General features: G+C 50.3%; 1 protein-coding gene across 1 annotated transcript in view; it reads left to right on the top strand.

Moving 5' to 3' along the window:
* The window catches only part of NEURL1 (neuralized E3 ubiquitin protein ligase 1), a 100,666-nt gene that overhangs the window by 78,926 nt on the left and 9,650 nt on the right, over positions 1–12,090 (top strand). Inside the window, exons 4-5 of the mRNA XM_012439468.3 lie at positions 7,175–7,864; positions 11,851–11,997. Coding sequence (XP_012294891.2) covers positions 7,175–7,864; positions 11,851–11,997 — 837 coding nt within the window. The remainder of the gene's footprint in view (positions 1–7,174; positions 7,865–11,850; positions 11,998–12,090) is intronic.

Raw genomic sequence — 12,090 nt, 5'->3', positions numbered from 1 at the left:
CGCATGGAGACCTAAGTGGTATAAGTAGCTTTCAGTCACATATTGTCCTGCTCTTTAAGGAGACAGCATGTATCCTCTTTGTATATAAAGGAAGGTATTATGGTGCCCATTTTGAAGACAAGGAAGAGAGACTCAGAGAGGTCTGATAACTTGCCTGAGGTCACACAGCTGGCAGTTGGTGGAGCTGGGATTTGACTCCAGGAGCTTGGGCTATATTACCTTTCAGCTTCTATAGATGTGAGTCCATCTGATTTCCCTATTAAGTCTGGATACCCGACAAGAGCAAGGACTGTGGTCCTTCTGTGCCTTCCAGAATCAAGCTTACGAGAGCTCAAGGCATCAAGAATCAGCTGCACATGTTGGGCACAGATAGGCCACTAGGGCCCAGCAGTGCTGGTACAAGGCAGATGGGCAGTGCGGTGCCCAGGATGCCGGCTTCAGTGGGGAAGGTGGGTCTGCCTGCCTTGTAGTTCCCCGGAGGCTCCCGAGGGCTTCGTCTGGTTTGGTTGTTCCTTGTGCACTCTAGTTTTCTACCACAATGAATATATATAAAGTTGAATCACATGTAATCGCCAGTATTGGATTATTTTTAACTTACAGAAATGGCAATCTCATCTTTGCCCCTAGCATCTCTTGGGCCTAAGAGATTGTACTGGGGGCCTTGGAGAGAGTGGTGGGGCTCAAGGTAGGCTGTATGTGGAGGGAGGAGCTGGGGCCTTGCAGTACTGGGGACAAAGCCTTCATTTCAGATGCAGGAAACTGACTGAATCAGGACTTGACCTGGCCACTCACTAGCTCTGGGCAGTTCTCAGCTTCTCTGTGCTTCAGCCTCCTCATCTATTATTTGGGCATAATTAAACACGCCCTGCTTACCTTACAGATGTGGAAACACGTTTACACAAATGTGAAGGGCTTTTGTCTTTAGGTTAAAAAGGAATACCTAATTTAAAAACACTGTCCTCTCCCGTCAAAAAAAGCCAACCCCTCAAATCAGCTCTCCAACTGGAAGAGGGAGCCTTGAACCCAAGTCTCTGTATTGGAAAACCATGCAGTCAAAATTGGAACAAGATCTGTGCTTCTCCAGCTGGGTTCCTCGGAACACTGGGGTTCCACAGAGGTGTCTTGGAGGCTGCAGAGAAGGGCAGAGAGAGGGTGAGGGGACAGGTGCTGTGCCCACCCCCTAGACTTCAGTCCAAGCTTTGGGTTCTGTTGGACAAAAGGATCCCATTGCTTTTTTAAAAAAGTTTGAGACCCACTAGACCAGATGATTCCATAAATCTATGAGATCCCATGGCTCGAAGATTCTCTGAATCTTAAAGTCTGTGACTGTGAGTGATTCTAGGATGTTCTGCCCTTCCCTCTGTGAGCCCCAGAAAGCGTGTTTGTTTCTCCTAAATTTCTCGTGGTTGAGTTTAAAGGGAGAGGGTGGAGGTGGGTGCTGGGAGGGGTGTAGAACCCCCTTGCCTGTCCAAGCCAGGCACCCGCCCTCCCCTCCTCCCTCCCATGCCCCGTGCCAGATGCAGACCAGCAGGAGGATGTTTATGGAGACAGTAAAGGGCTGGCAGCGCCTCCCAAACAGGGGCCAGCAGATACCCGCCAGCAGGCAGGGCGGCTGCAGCCTGACCTGCGGTTACAGATTAGCCCGTGCTCCGGATGTGAGAACATCAACAAATAAGACTCTCAGGCTGACAGCAAGCTCTGCCTCAACAGAGGCTTTCCCTGAGGTCCCCATGCCCAGGTCCTGCCTTGGTTACACTGCACTGCTGGCAGTGTATGGCAGGGCCGGTGGCTTTCTGGGCGACAGCTGGCCCTGGGGCCCTCCTCAGTCTGTCCCCTCTCCCTCCCACTCCTGCTCTTCACTAGGTGTTTGCTAACAGTTTTCTCACCTGGAAACCTCTCACTTCTGTCAACTGAAACTATCCTGTCCTTCAGCCCAGGTCAACTCCTGTGTCTTCCAGAATACCTTCCCTAGCCCACTCTGAAACAGGAAGGGGACTTCAGCCTTAGTTGGGGATCTTGATCCTAAAGGGGATACTTACTGTAAAGCAGAGAAGACTCAAAGAGAGCCCCAGGGAGGGTATCTGGGACACATATGGATTCCCACCAGGAGAGTTTTTCTAAGTCATAGTTATTCCAAGGTGGGGGATAGGTAGCCTTGGGAGGTGGTAAACTTCCTGACCCCAGGGGCATTCTAGCCTCTAGCCAGGCCGAGAAATTGACAGGGATAAATGGATTTCTTAGTTCCTTAGTTCCTCTAAGGTCCTGTCTAATCCTAGATGCTAAGAATCTGGTATCTAAATTGTATTCAAACATTTTCCTGGCTCTTCCGGGCAGGTGTAGTGGCTCATGTCTGTCATCTCAATACTTTGGGAGGCCAAGGCCAGCAGAGCACTTGAGCTGAGGAGTTCAAAACCAATCTGGGCAACATACTGAAACACTGTCTCTACAAAAAAATACAAAAATTAGCCAGGCGTGGTGATATGTCTCTGGTCCCAGCTACTTGGGAGGCTAAGGCATGAGACTCGCTTGAACCCAGGAGGCGGAGGATGCAGTGAGCCGAGATTGTGCCACTGCACTCCAGCCTGGGTGACAGAACGAGACTCTGTCTCAAAAAAAAAAAAAAAAAAATCCTGCCTTAAAGCCTTGCCCCTTTCACTGGCTCTTGGCTTCCAGGGCCCAGGTCCTGGCTCCTCTCTCTCCCAGATCCCCCGCCCAGGGCTGGGCACACAGTAGATCAGTGAGTAGGGCCCCCAGCACCACCTAGAGGAGAGGAAACACATGCCCGGTACCTCCCTGTCGTGGCAGGGCCTGCTTATTTCTGCTCTAGCCCAGGGTGTCTGTAGAGCCACTGCCGGGCACCAGAACAGGTGAGAGCTGAAGACTGACAAGTTCTTTCCTGAATGATGGGACATGCAAGGGGAGTCAGCTTAGTGGCTTCTCCTCATGGCCCGGTGCCGTCTCTGTCCTCCAAAGCGGGCGGTTGCGTGTCCCGGCACCGATTATGTAACTTGTTGCTTCTGAATGTGGGGCTACCCTACTGCTTGGGGTGACAGGTTGCCCATCTGGTTTTTCTAAGCCCTACCCATCAAGTGGTGCAGCCCTGGGCTGAGGTTGGTCCCATGGTGTTCTCCCATGGCTTGAGGGTCCCAGACAGTGCCCTGACTTGGAATCGGTTCACTCAACTGTGACCTTTGCAGTCCCTTCTGCGAGGGTACTCTGACCAGCTCCTGTGTCTCAGGTTTCATCTATTTCAGGGTCTCAACACAGCTGGGCTCACTGATGGGATGGTTATTTTGGAGCTGCTGGCTGCCTGCAGCTGCTCCTGACCCTGAGGGGTGGAGGGGGAGAGAAGACAGACTTGGGCTGGGCACTGTTCTGTTTTTAGCTGTTTCCCAGCAGCTTCCATCCCTCCCCTCCCAACTAGCAAGATTCCAAGCAAGGCTAAAGGGATCTTCTTCCTACCCTCTTCTTCTCTTTGTACATCCTCCACTGTTTCTCCTTCCTCTCTTCCTTATCCTCTCACCTCTGTGTTTTAGCTGCTGCTTCTTGGTCTTTAGTGATTTAATTCACTGACTATTTCCTGGGTGCCCATGATGACTCATGTGAAGTCCTGCACTCAGGTTCAAAAAGCCCATGGTCTGAGGACAGGTGGACCTGACTTTTAGTTGAGACTGTGCTCAACCCAAGCAAATATTAATATCTGAAGCTATCAGGTAGCTTCTGGGTGCTGGGAGTGGTCCCACTTTACCTCTGATCTTTCCAACAACAACTCAAGGCAGGTATTATTACCGCTGTTCTCTAGGTGAGCAATTTGAGGCTGGAATGAAGGTTGCTTACCCAACCAGCCAAGTGCAGGGTCAGACATTTAAACCCAGGCCTGATCCAGACCTGGATCACCCTAAAGCCCATGCACTTTCTTCTGAATCACGTGGCATTTCGCATGCCAGTAACAATGGCTCATATTAACCTAATGACTATGCCGGGTCTCCTATTAGGTGCCCTGTGTACCTGATTCCTTTTCATCCTCACAGCTTCTCTTTTAAGGGGAGTATTAGATACAGATTTTATGTAAATCAGTAGATGCTGATTTCACTGCCAAAGAGGCCCCAAGAAGTTCAGCTATTTTTCCAGTCATATAGCCTTGTCATACAAGAAATGGCAGAGCCAGGGTTTAACCCTAGGCTGACGACTTCAAATTCATTGCATTTAACTGTGCTCCTGTCCTGCCTACTAGTATATGAGTGTTGGTTACGGAAAAAAACCTAATGTACTTTTAGGTTACATTATTAGAAGTATAGCATACATACCAAGGGAGGTGATGGCCACACTGTGCCTTGAGCCAGTTGGTGCACATCTAGAGTACTTAGTTTGGTTCTGTTAATTGTCTAAGAGGTTGGAAGGTATGTGGGGAGTCTGAGTATTCCCTGAGAATTGTCTTCAGTACTGGGCTGATAGGCAGCCCAGGAGGTAGTGGGTTAGATACAGGGAGATATATTTTGGTTTGAGAGAAGGGAATACTCTTTTAAAGACAGATGAACTCCACAGTGGAAAAGGTTGGCTGGGAATTAGTGAGCACCTGGTAGTGTGCATGTGTAAGTAGATGGGGACTCCTGAAAGGGAAGAGAGACCAGGATAGCCTGCATCCAGCTCCATTCAGAGCTCTGTTCTGAGGGTCTGCCCAGTGCCAGGAGCTCTGGACTGATTGTGTGGGCCCTGTGACAGTTGTGTTCCTGGAGGCTCTGGCTAGGTATCTCTGAGTGACTTGATTCCTCTTCTCCCTACTGTTACTGCCCCTTCCCCTCTGTCTCCCACCCTCTGGAGTTCCCAAGGGCCAGTCCCTGGACTCCCAAAGGGGTGAGGGAGCAGGGACCATTCCCCAGGGTCCAGATCGGCCCACAGGCCTTCCCCAGCTCTGCACCATTTGTCTCTCCCACCTCCCCCCTGCACAGGCCCTCCTGGACTCTGCCTCTGCAGCCCCCCAGCCTCTCTGCACCATCACTGTCACAGAGTCAATTCCCTGGAATAATCACATTTTCTGGCCGGCTCCCTCCTCCTCTCTAACATGATTCCGGGAAACCCCAATCAGGCCACAGGAGGCTTCTCCAGAGCTTCTGGAGACTTGAGGAGAAGGGCCCACACCCAGAGCTTTCTGGGGGCCAGACAACACAGTTCCTGGAAGGGGCAGCGAAAGGGCAAAAGAAAAGAGGGAGGTTTAGTGACCATGTCTATGTTTAGCTGGAGCTGAATTCTGGCATCTGCTGTCCCTACCAGACCAATCCCCTAAGCTTTGCTGTCATACCTGAGAACCCCAGCCATCCTTAACCCAGTTCCTGAAGAGAAAGCACAGATTCTCCCTTGGAGAAGTTGAGAGAAGGCTGGAAGGCAGGGATAGTGTGGCTTACCATGGCACCAGCCAAATCTGGAGAGACTGACTCACACAGAAGGGCTTCAATAAACAAGGAGGGTCTGGAAGTGAGGAATGTGGCATTGGGAGTTGGACAGACCTTTTCTCAATCCTGGGTCTGCCATATGGCGGCTGTCGTAACACCTCTGAGCTTTATCTGTAAAACGGGAGCACTTCCACGGGCTGCTGTAAGGATGACTTGCAGGGGTAATTCATGAAACACAGTGATTACTTTTAGTGTAAGTTATACGACTCCATAAAGCAGAACATAACACAGCCATTAGAAGAATATGGTATTGGAAACAGTTATTGGCATGGAGAGGTGTTCAGGATATGGTAAGTGAAAAAAGCTACCACGTTCTTAGCCTGGAGTCCATGCCCATGGATGGCTTCATGTAGTTCATGAATGCTGAGAAATTCTCCACAGAATTTAGTGAGAATGTGCATTTTTTTGTGGAGATGGGTCAATGTCATCATTACATTTTCAAAGTGATGTATTACATATGAAAGGTTAAAAACAAGTGGTGTGTGATGTGTATATAGCATGACACAATTTTTGCATTAAAAAAGGAACCATCGGCCGGGCGTGGTGGCTCATGCCTGTAATCCAAGCACTTTGGAGGCCAAGGTGGGCGGATCACCTGAGGTTGGGAGTTCAAGACCAGCCTGACCAATATGGTGAAACCCCATCTTAAAAAAAAATAAAAATAAAAATAAAAAAGGAACCAACTGGGTGTGGTGGCTCACACCGCTAATCATAGCACTTTGGGAGGCTCAGGCAGGAGGATCGCTTGAGCCTAGGCATTGGAGATCAGCTGGGCAACATGGAGAAATCCCATCTCTACCAAAAAAAAAAAAAAATACAAAAATTACTTGTATTTTTTGTATTACTTGGGAGGCTGAGGTGAGAGGATGGCTTGAGCCTGGGAGGCGGAGGTTGCAGTGAGCTGAGATATCGCCACTGCACTCCAGCCTGGGCCACACAGCAAGACCTTGTCTCAAAAATACCCAAAAATACAGCCTTTAAAAAGGCTGAAAGGTCATACATCCAAATATTAAAAATGCTTTTCTCTCTGGGTGGTGGGCTTACAGGCGATTATTTTTTCTTTTTGCTGAACTGAATTTTCCACAAAATACCGTTTCGTATTTTCTATAACTTGTATGTTTTAAAAAAGAACGAGTTTGATTCCCTGTTAAGTCACTTTGAAAAGGATATCTTGGGTAGATGTACTTCTCTCAGCCTGTGTCCTAACGTGGCAATGGTAGCCTTAAAAGGTGACTGCTAAGGTTAGATGAGACAATGTACGCAAAGAGGGGGTGTGTGTGTGTGCGTGTGTGTGCGGAGGTGGGGTGTTAGGCCTTCATCAGTGCACTCGACAGACGGTTACTGTTTGTCAACGGAGTGCTCGGTGCTAGGCATAAGACGGAGGGAGCCCAGGAGTTAAATTTTTGAAAATTTTAAATTATAAGCAATACACGTTTACTGTAGAAGATGAGGAGGGTACACATATGCATAAAGCAAGTTGGAAGCACCCACATGGTTTAAGTTTCGGTGCTTCCTCCACCAATTCCTCTGTTTAAACAGTTAGATGTCCCGCATGAGCCGTTTCTTGACTGTGACTGCTAATGCAAGTCACAAGCACCGTGTACTCCATTAGCCATCCGAGATTGTAACGGTGCGCAGGTGCCCGCGGAGGGACGGGGCAGCGGGGCGCGCCGGCGCCACTGCCCAGGATCCCTGCGTGACGCCGCCCCGTGTCTCCCGTGCAGACAGCGAGCTGGTGCTCCCGGACTGCCTGCGGCCGCGCTCCTTCACCGCCCTGCGGCGGCCGTCGTTGCGGCGCGAGGCGGACGACGCGCGCCTTTCGGTGAGCCTGTGCGACCTCAACGTGCCGGTCGCCGACGGCGACGAGGCCGCGCCTGCCGCCGGCTGTCCCATCCCGCAGAACTCGCTCAACTCGCAACACAGCCGCGCGCTACCCGCGCAGCTCGACGGCGACCTGCGCTTCCACGCCCTGCGCGCCGGCGCGCACGTCCGCATCCTCGACGAGCAGACGGTTGCACGCGTGGAGCACGGGCGCGACGAGCGCGCGCTCGTCTTCACCAGCCGGCCCGTGCACGTGGCCGAGACCATCTTCGTCAAGGTCACGCGCTCGGGCGGCGCGCGGCCCGGCGCGCTGTCGTTCGGCGTCACCACGTGCGACCCCAGCACGCTGCGGCCGGCCGACCTACCCTTCAGCCCCGAGGCCCTGGTGGACCGCAAGGAGTTCTGGGCCGTGTGCCGCGTGCCCGGGCCCCTGCACAGCGGCGACATCCTGGGCCTGGTGGTCAACGCCGACGGCGAACTGCACCTCAGCCACAATGGCTCGGCCGCCGGCATGCAGCTGTGCGTGGACGCCTCGCAGCCGCTCTGGATGCTCTTCGGCCTGCACGGGGCCATCACGCAGATCCGCATCCTCGGTGAGTACCCGCAGCCGCACCTGGGAGTGTGCCTTTCTTGGATGGGGGGGGACGATCCGGGTAGGGGACAGAGGGTGAGCTCCCTTCCCCCCCAGGCTTATGATGGTGTTGCTAAGGAATCACAGACACCTAAGGTGAGTTCTGGGCGGGACTTGGTCATCAAGTCAGTAACCCTCAAATGTCACCTGGGAGACTCACCTTGGGCGGGGAGGTGAGGGAAAGCGCGGATTATTGAGTTTGATGCCCAGAATCGGATCGACCCACAGTCCACAGACACATAAACAGTCCAGAAGCACACAACCCAGTGACCGCTGAAAAATGAGAGGAAAAAAGGTTTCCCCCAGCAGTTAACTTTTTGAATCTCGGTTACCGTTTCTCCAAAATGGAAATAAAGGTCCCCACCTTTAAGGAAGTTTGTGAGTCCAGATGAGAAAAAGAGGTTAGAATGTCAGTAGTCAGGTGGTGCAGGGTCGCGTCTGGTTGGGGGACTCTGGGGAATCCCTGAGTTGGCAGCTTTGGGGGAAGTGGGGTTGCAGAGTTCTGGTCCTGCCTTTTCTGGAGGACACGGTTTGAAAGGCCTGGGGGTTGTGCATTGAATTAAGAAAAGAAGGAAGGAAGATTCTTTACTGCAAGACTTGTCAGAGCGTTTAATATGCAGTGTGATTAAGGAGAGGGTGATGGCAGTTTTGGTGTACGGTTTTTCCAATCTAATTTGACCAGAAATCTTTTCACAAAGTGTCTCTTGGTACTGTGTACCCCAGAGTGAGCAGGTGTTCATGCTTTCAAAGTGCTGGTCTTTGAAACAGCTCTGTGAGATTGAGATAGTTTCATTAGACTCACCTGGAGGACCTGTTAAAGTGCAGATTAGCTGGGTTTCATTAGACTCACCTGGAGGACTTATTAAAGTGCAGATTCGGCCTTGCGCCGTTGGCTCACGCCTGTAATACCAGCACTTTGGGAGGCCAAGGTGGGTGGATCACCTGAGGTCAGGAGTTTGAGACTGGTCTGGCCAACATGGTAAAACCCTGTCTCTGCTAAAAATACAAAAATTAGCTGGGCGTGGTGGTGCGTGCCTGTAATCCCAGTTACTTGGGAAGCTGAAGCAGGAGAATTGCTTGAACCCAAATGATGGAGGTTGCAAAGTGAGCCAAGATGATGCCAGTGCACTCCAGCCAGGGCAACAAGAGCTAAACTCCATCTCAAAAAAAAAAAAAAAGAGAAAAGAAAAAGTGCAGATTCATGGATCCCACCTTCAGAGATTTTAATTCTGTAGATCTTGGACAGGTTCTGGACATCTGAATTTTTTTCTTTAGCAAATATGCTTACCCAAGTTTGGAGACCCCTGGGCCTCACAGCCTCTAGCCTAGACCTCAGCCCAGGAAGCTTGATAGATAAGATAATGTGTGTAGATGAGTGAGCATGAGTTACTGTATGAGATTGGCATGCTGGGTATAGGCACATGTGAATAAATGCACATATGTTAATGTATGTAATGCTGTTAGTTTGTGAGAGCATGCAAAATCAGATAAAAAACACTGGGGACTTCCAGCTCTGGAAAGAGACCAAATAAAGATGGAGTGAAACATAAAAAAGGAATGAAAAAGACTAAGGGAGTCAAGGCAGCCCAGAGGAAGGATTCTGAGGACATGGTGGCTAATGTCTGTAATCCCAGCACTTTGGGAGGCTAAGGCAGATGAATTGCTTGAGGCCAGCAGTTCAAGACCAGCCTGGCCAACATGGCAAATCCCCATTTCTACTAAAATGCGGAAAAAAAAAGAAAAAAAAAAAAGCTGGGCGTGGTGGTGCATGCCTGTAAGCCCAGTTACTTGGGTGGCTGACACAGGAGGATCACTTGAACCTGACAGGCAGTGAGCTGAGATGGTGCCACTGCATTCCAGCCTGGGCAATAATGAGATTCCGTCTCAGAAAAAGAAAAAAGAGAGAGAGAAAACTAGCAAGGAGGCAGGCAGATGAACCAGGATTGGGTGAGGAATCAGGATTGGATGAGAATTCAGGATGGATAAAAAGAAATTGGGCTGGGATGAAAAAAAAAAAAAGTCAAGCTGATTTCACTGACCAGGAGATACTACTACTCAGAGAAAGGAAATTACATAAGAGTAAGGAGGTACTCTGTTCCCTCAGCACCATCTAATAATAGCTAAGCAGCTTTCCAGTAAGGTTTCTATTGCCCAAAGAGGCTTACTAGACTGGAGCAAAGGGGAGGCTTAAAAAAAATCCAGATTTATCTCTTTCAAGAGGGAGATAGGCCAGGGTGGGTTTTGAAGAAGAACCACCCAGAATTTAATATACATTCAACAGAGTGCTCCTGATCTGTTTGGAAAATTGGGCATCTGAAGCAGCAAATTGGTGTTTGAAGATCCTGACTGACTTCAAAGGAATAAGAAACCAGTGACAATGTATGAAGGGTCATTATTAACCTTACAGAGGAATGCTTGGCTTTGTGGCTAGCCTAAGTAAACTAAGAATAGAAGGTTATTTCCTTCACACGTGTATCACAAAACTTACAGCCAGCTCCATACTTATTGGTGAAACATTACAAATATTTCTCATGAAATCAGGAATATAATAGAGATGGTTTATAGACATTGTTCACGCTGGCCAATGCAACAAGGCAAGAAAAGTAAATAGGTGTGAATTCCTGAAAGAAGGAGATGATTAACTTGGAAAAATAACACAGAAAGAGATACCTGTGGGCATCTTTTGAATATTCTTAGACTTAATAACACCACTAAATGAATTAGAATTAATAACTACTGATAAAAAAGATCTCATTGGGCACTTAGGTTTCTGCAGGGCATTATGTTAGGGTTTATGAGAGAGTCACAGGTGAGTAAGATTTCCTGTTCTAAGCAAGCTCATGGTTTTACTGTAGAAACAAAGCTGGAGTCCTGGGCACAGAACAAATAATATCCCAGGCTTTGTAGTTGTGTGTCTGTAGTGTGTGTGTGTGTGTGTGTGTGTGTACACGTGTACTTAAGGGAGTAATGTGGTCTGGGGGGAGTCAAGGTGGCCCAGAGGAAGGAGTTTGAGGACAGCCCCCAAAGGCTCCCTGGATAGTCAGATCTTTGAAGGCAGGGGGCTGTCTCTAGCTTTCTGTCTGCACAGGGCCTGGTACCTCGTAGGCCCTTGGTAAGGATTTGTTGAAGGGAGGAGAGAAGGAAGGAGGGAAAGAGGAAGGAAAGAGGAAGGCGAGGATTGTTAAAAGGAGAGGAAGGCTGGGTGCAGTGGCTCACGCCTATAATCCCAGCACTTTCGGAGGCTGAGGTGGGTGGATCACGAGGTTAGGAGATCGAGACTATCCTGGCCAACATGGTGAAACCCTGTCTCTACTAAAGTACAAAAAAAATTAGCTGGGTGTGGTGGTGTGTGCCTGTAATCCCAGCTACTTGGGCGGCTGAGGCAGGAGAATCTCCTGAACCTGGGAGACAGAGATTGCAGTGAGCTAACATTGTACCATTGCACTCCAGCCTGGCGACAGAGCGAGACTCCCTCTCAAAAAAAAAAAAAAAAAATGGAGTGACGGAAGGAAGGCAGGGAGGAAAGAACCTAGGATCAGAACAAGGTGGGAGAGGGTGAAGGCATTTTGCAGAGCTGCCATGCAGAGAAGGTGGGTGATGTCTTGGGACAGTGGTGAAGAGCACAGGGCTCTGAACAGGAGGCTGAGGCTGTGGTGAGGGGAGATGGTAACTTATGCCTCGGAAGCTTTGCAGAAAGGATGCATGGGGAGGGGTGGAGGTACATGCCAGGCAGGGCCCTAGTTTGGAGCAGCTGGTATAACAAGAGGCAAGCAGGATGTGGCCCTCCAGTTTGTAGGTGAGAACAGAGGCCAGGCTGCAAAATCCTGCCTTCTGCCCTGTGGCCAGGCTATGTGGTCAGGCCTGGGAACCCACTGCGAGGGATGGAGCTTTCTCCAGTTTGACCCTGGCAGGTGGCTAGCATATCCTTCCCTCCCTCCCCTTTCACAGGCTCCACCATCCTGGCAGAGCGGGGTATCCCATCACTCCCCTGCTCCCCCGCCTCCACGCCAACCTCGCCCAGTGCCCTGGGCAGCCGCCTCTCTGACCCCTTGCTCAGCACGTGCAGCTCTGGCCCTCTGGGTAGCTCTGCTGGTGGTAAGTAGGCTGGCCCCTCTGTTCCATGGTGGACCATGTGGGACTGTGGCAAGGATGCAGCCTCTGTGTCTGGGCTGGGAGTGGAGAGTAGCT

The sequence above is a fragment of the Aotus nancymaae genome, unplaced genomic scaffold (genome assembly GCF_030222135.1).
Source record: "Aotus nancymaae isolate 86718 unplaced genomic scaffold, 86718_ANA_hifiasm-v0.15.2.pri h1tg000010l, whole genome shotgun sequence".
NCBI lineage: Eukaryota > Metazoa > Chordata > Mammalia > Primates > Aotidae > Aotus > Aotus nancymaae.
This window is presented reverse-complemented; position numbering and strand designations above follow the sequence as displayed.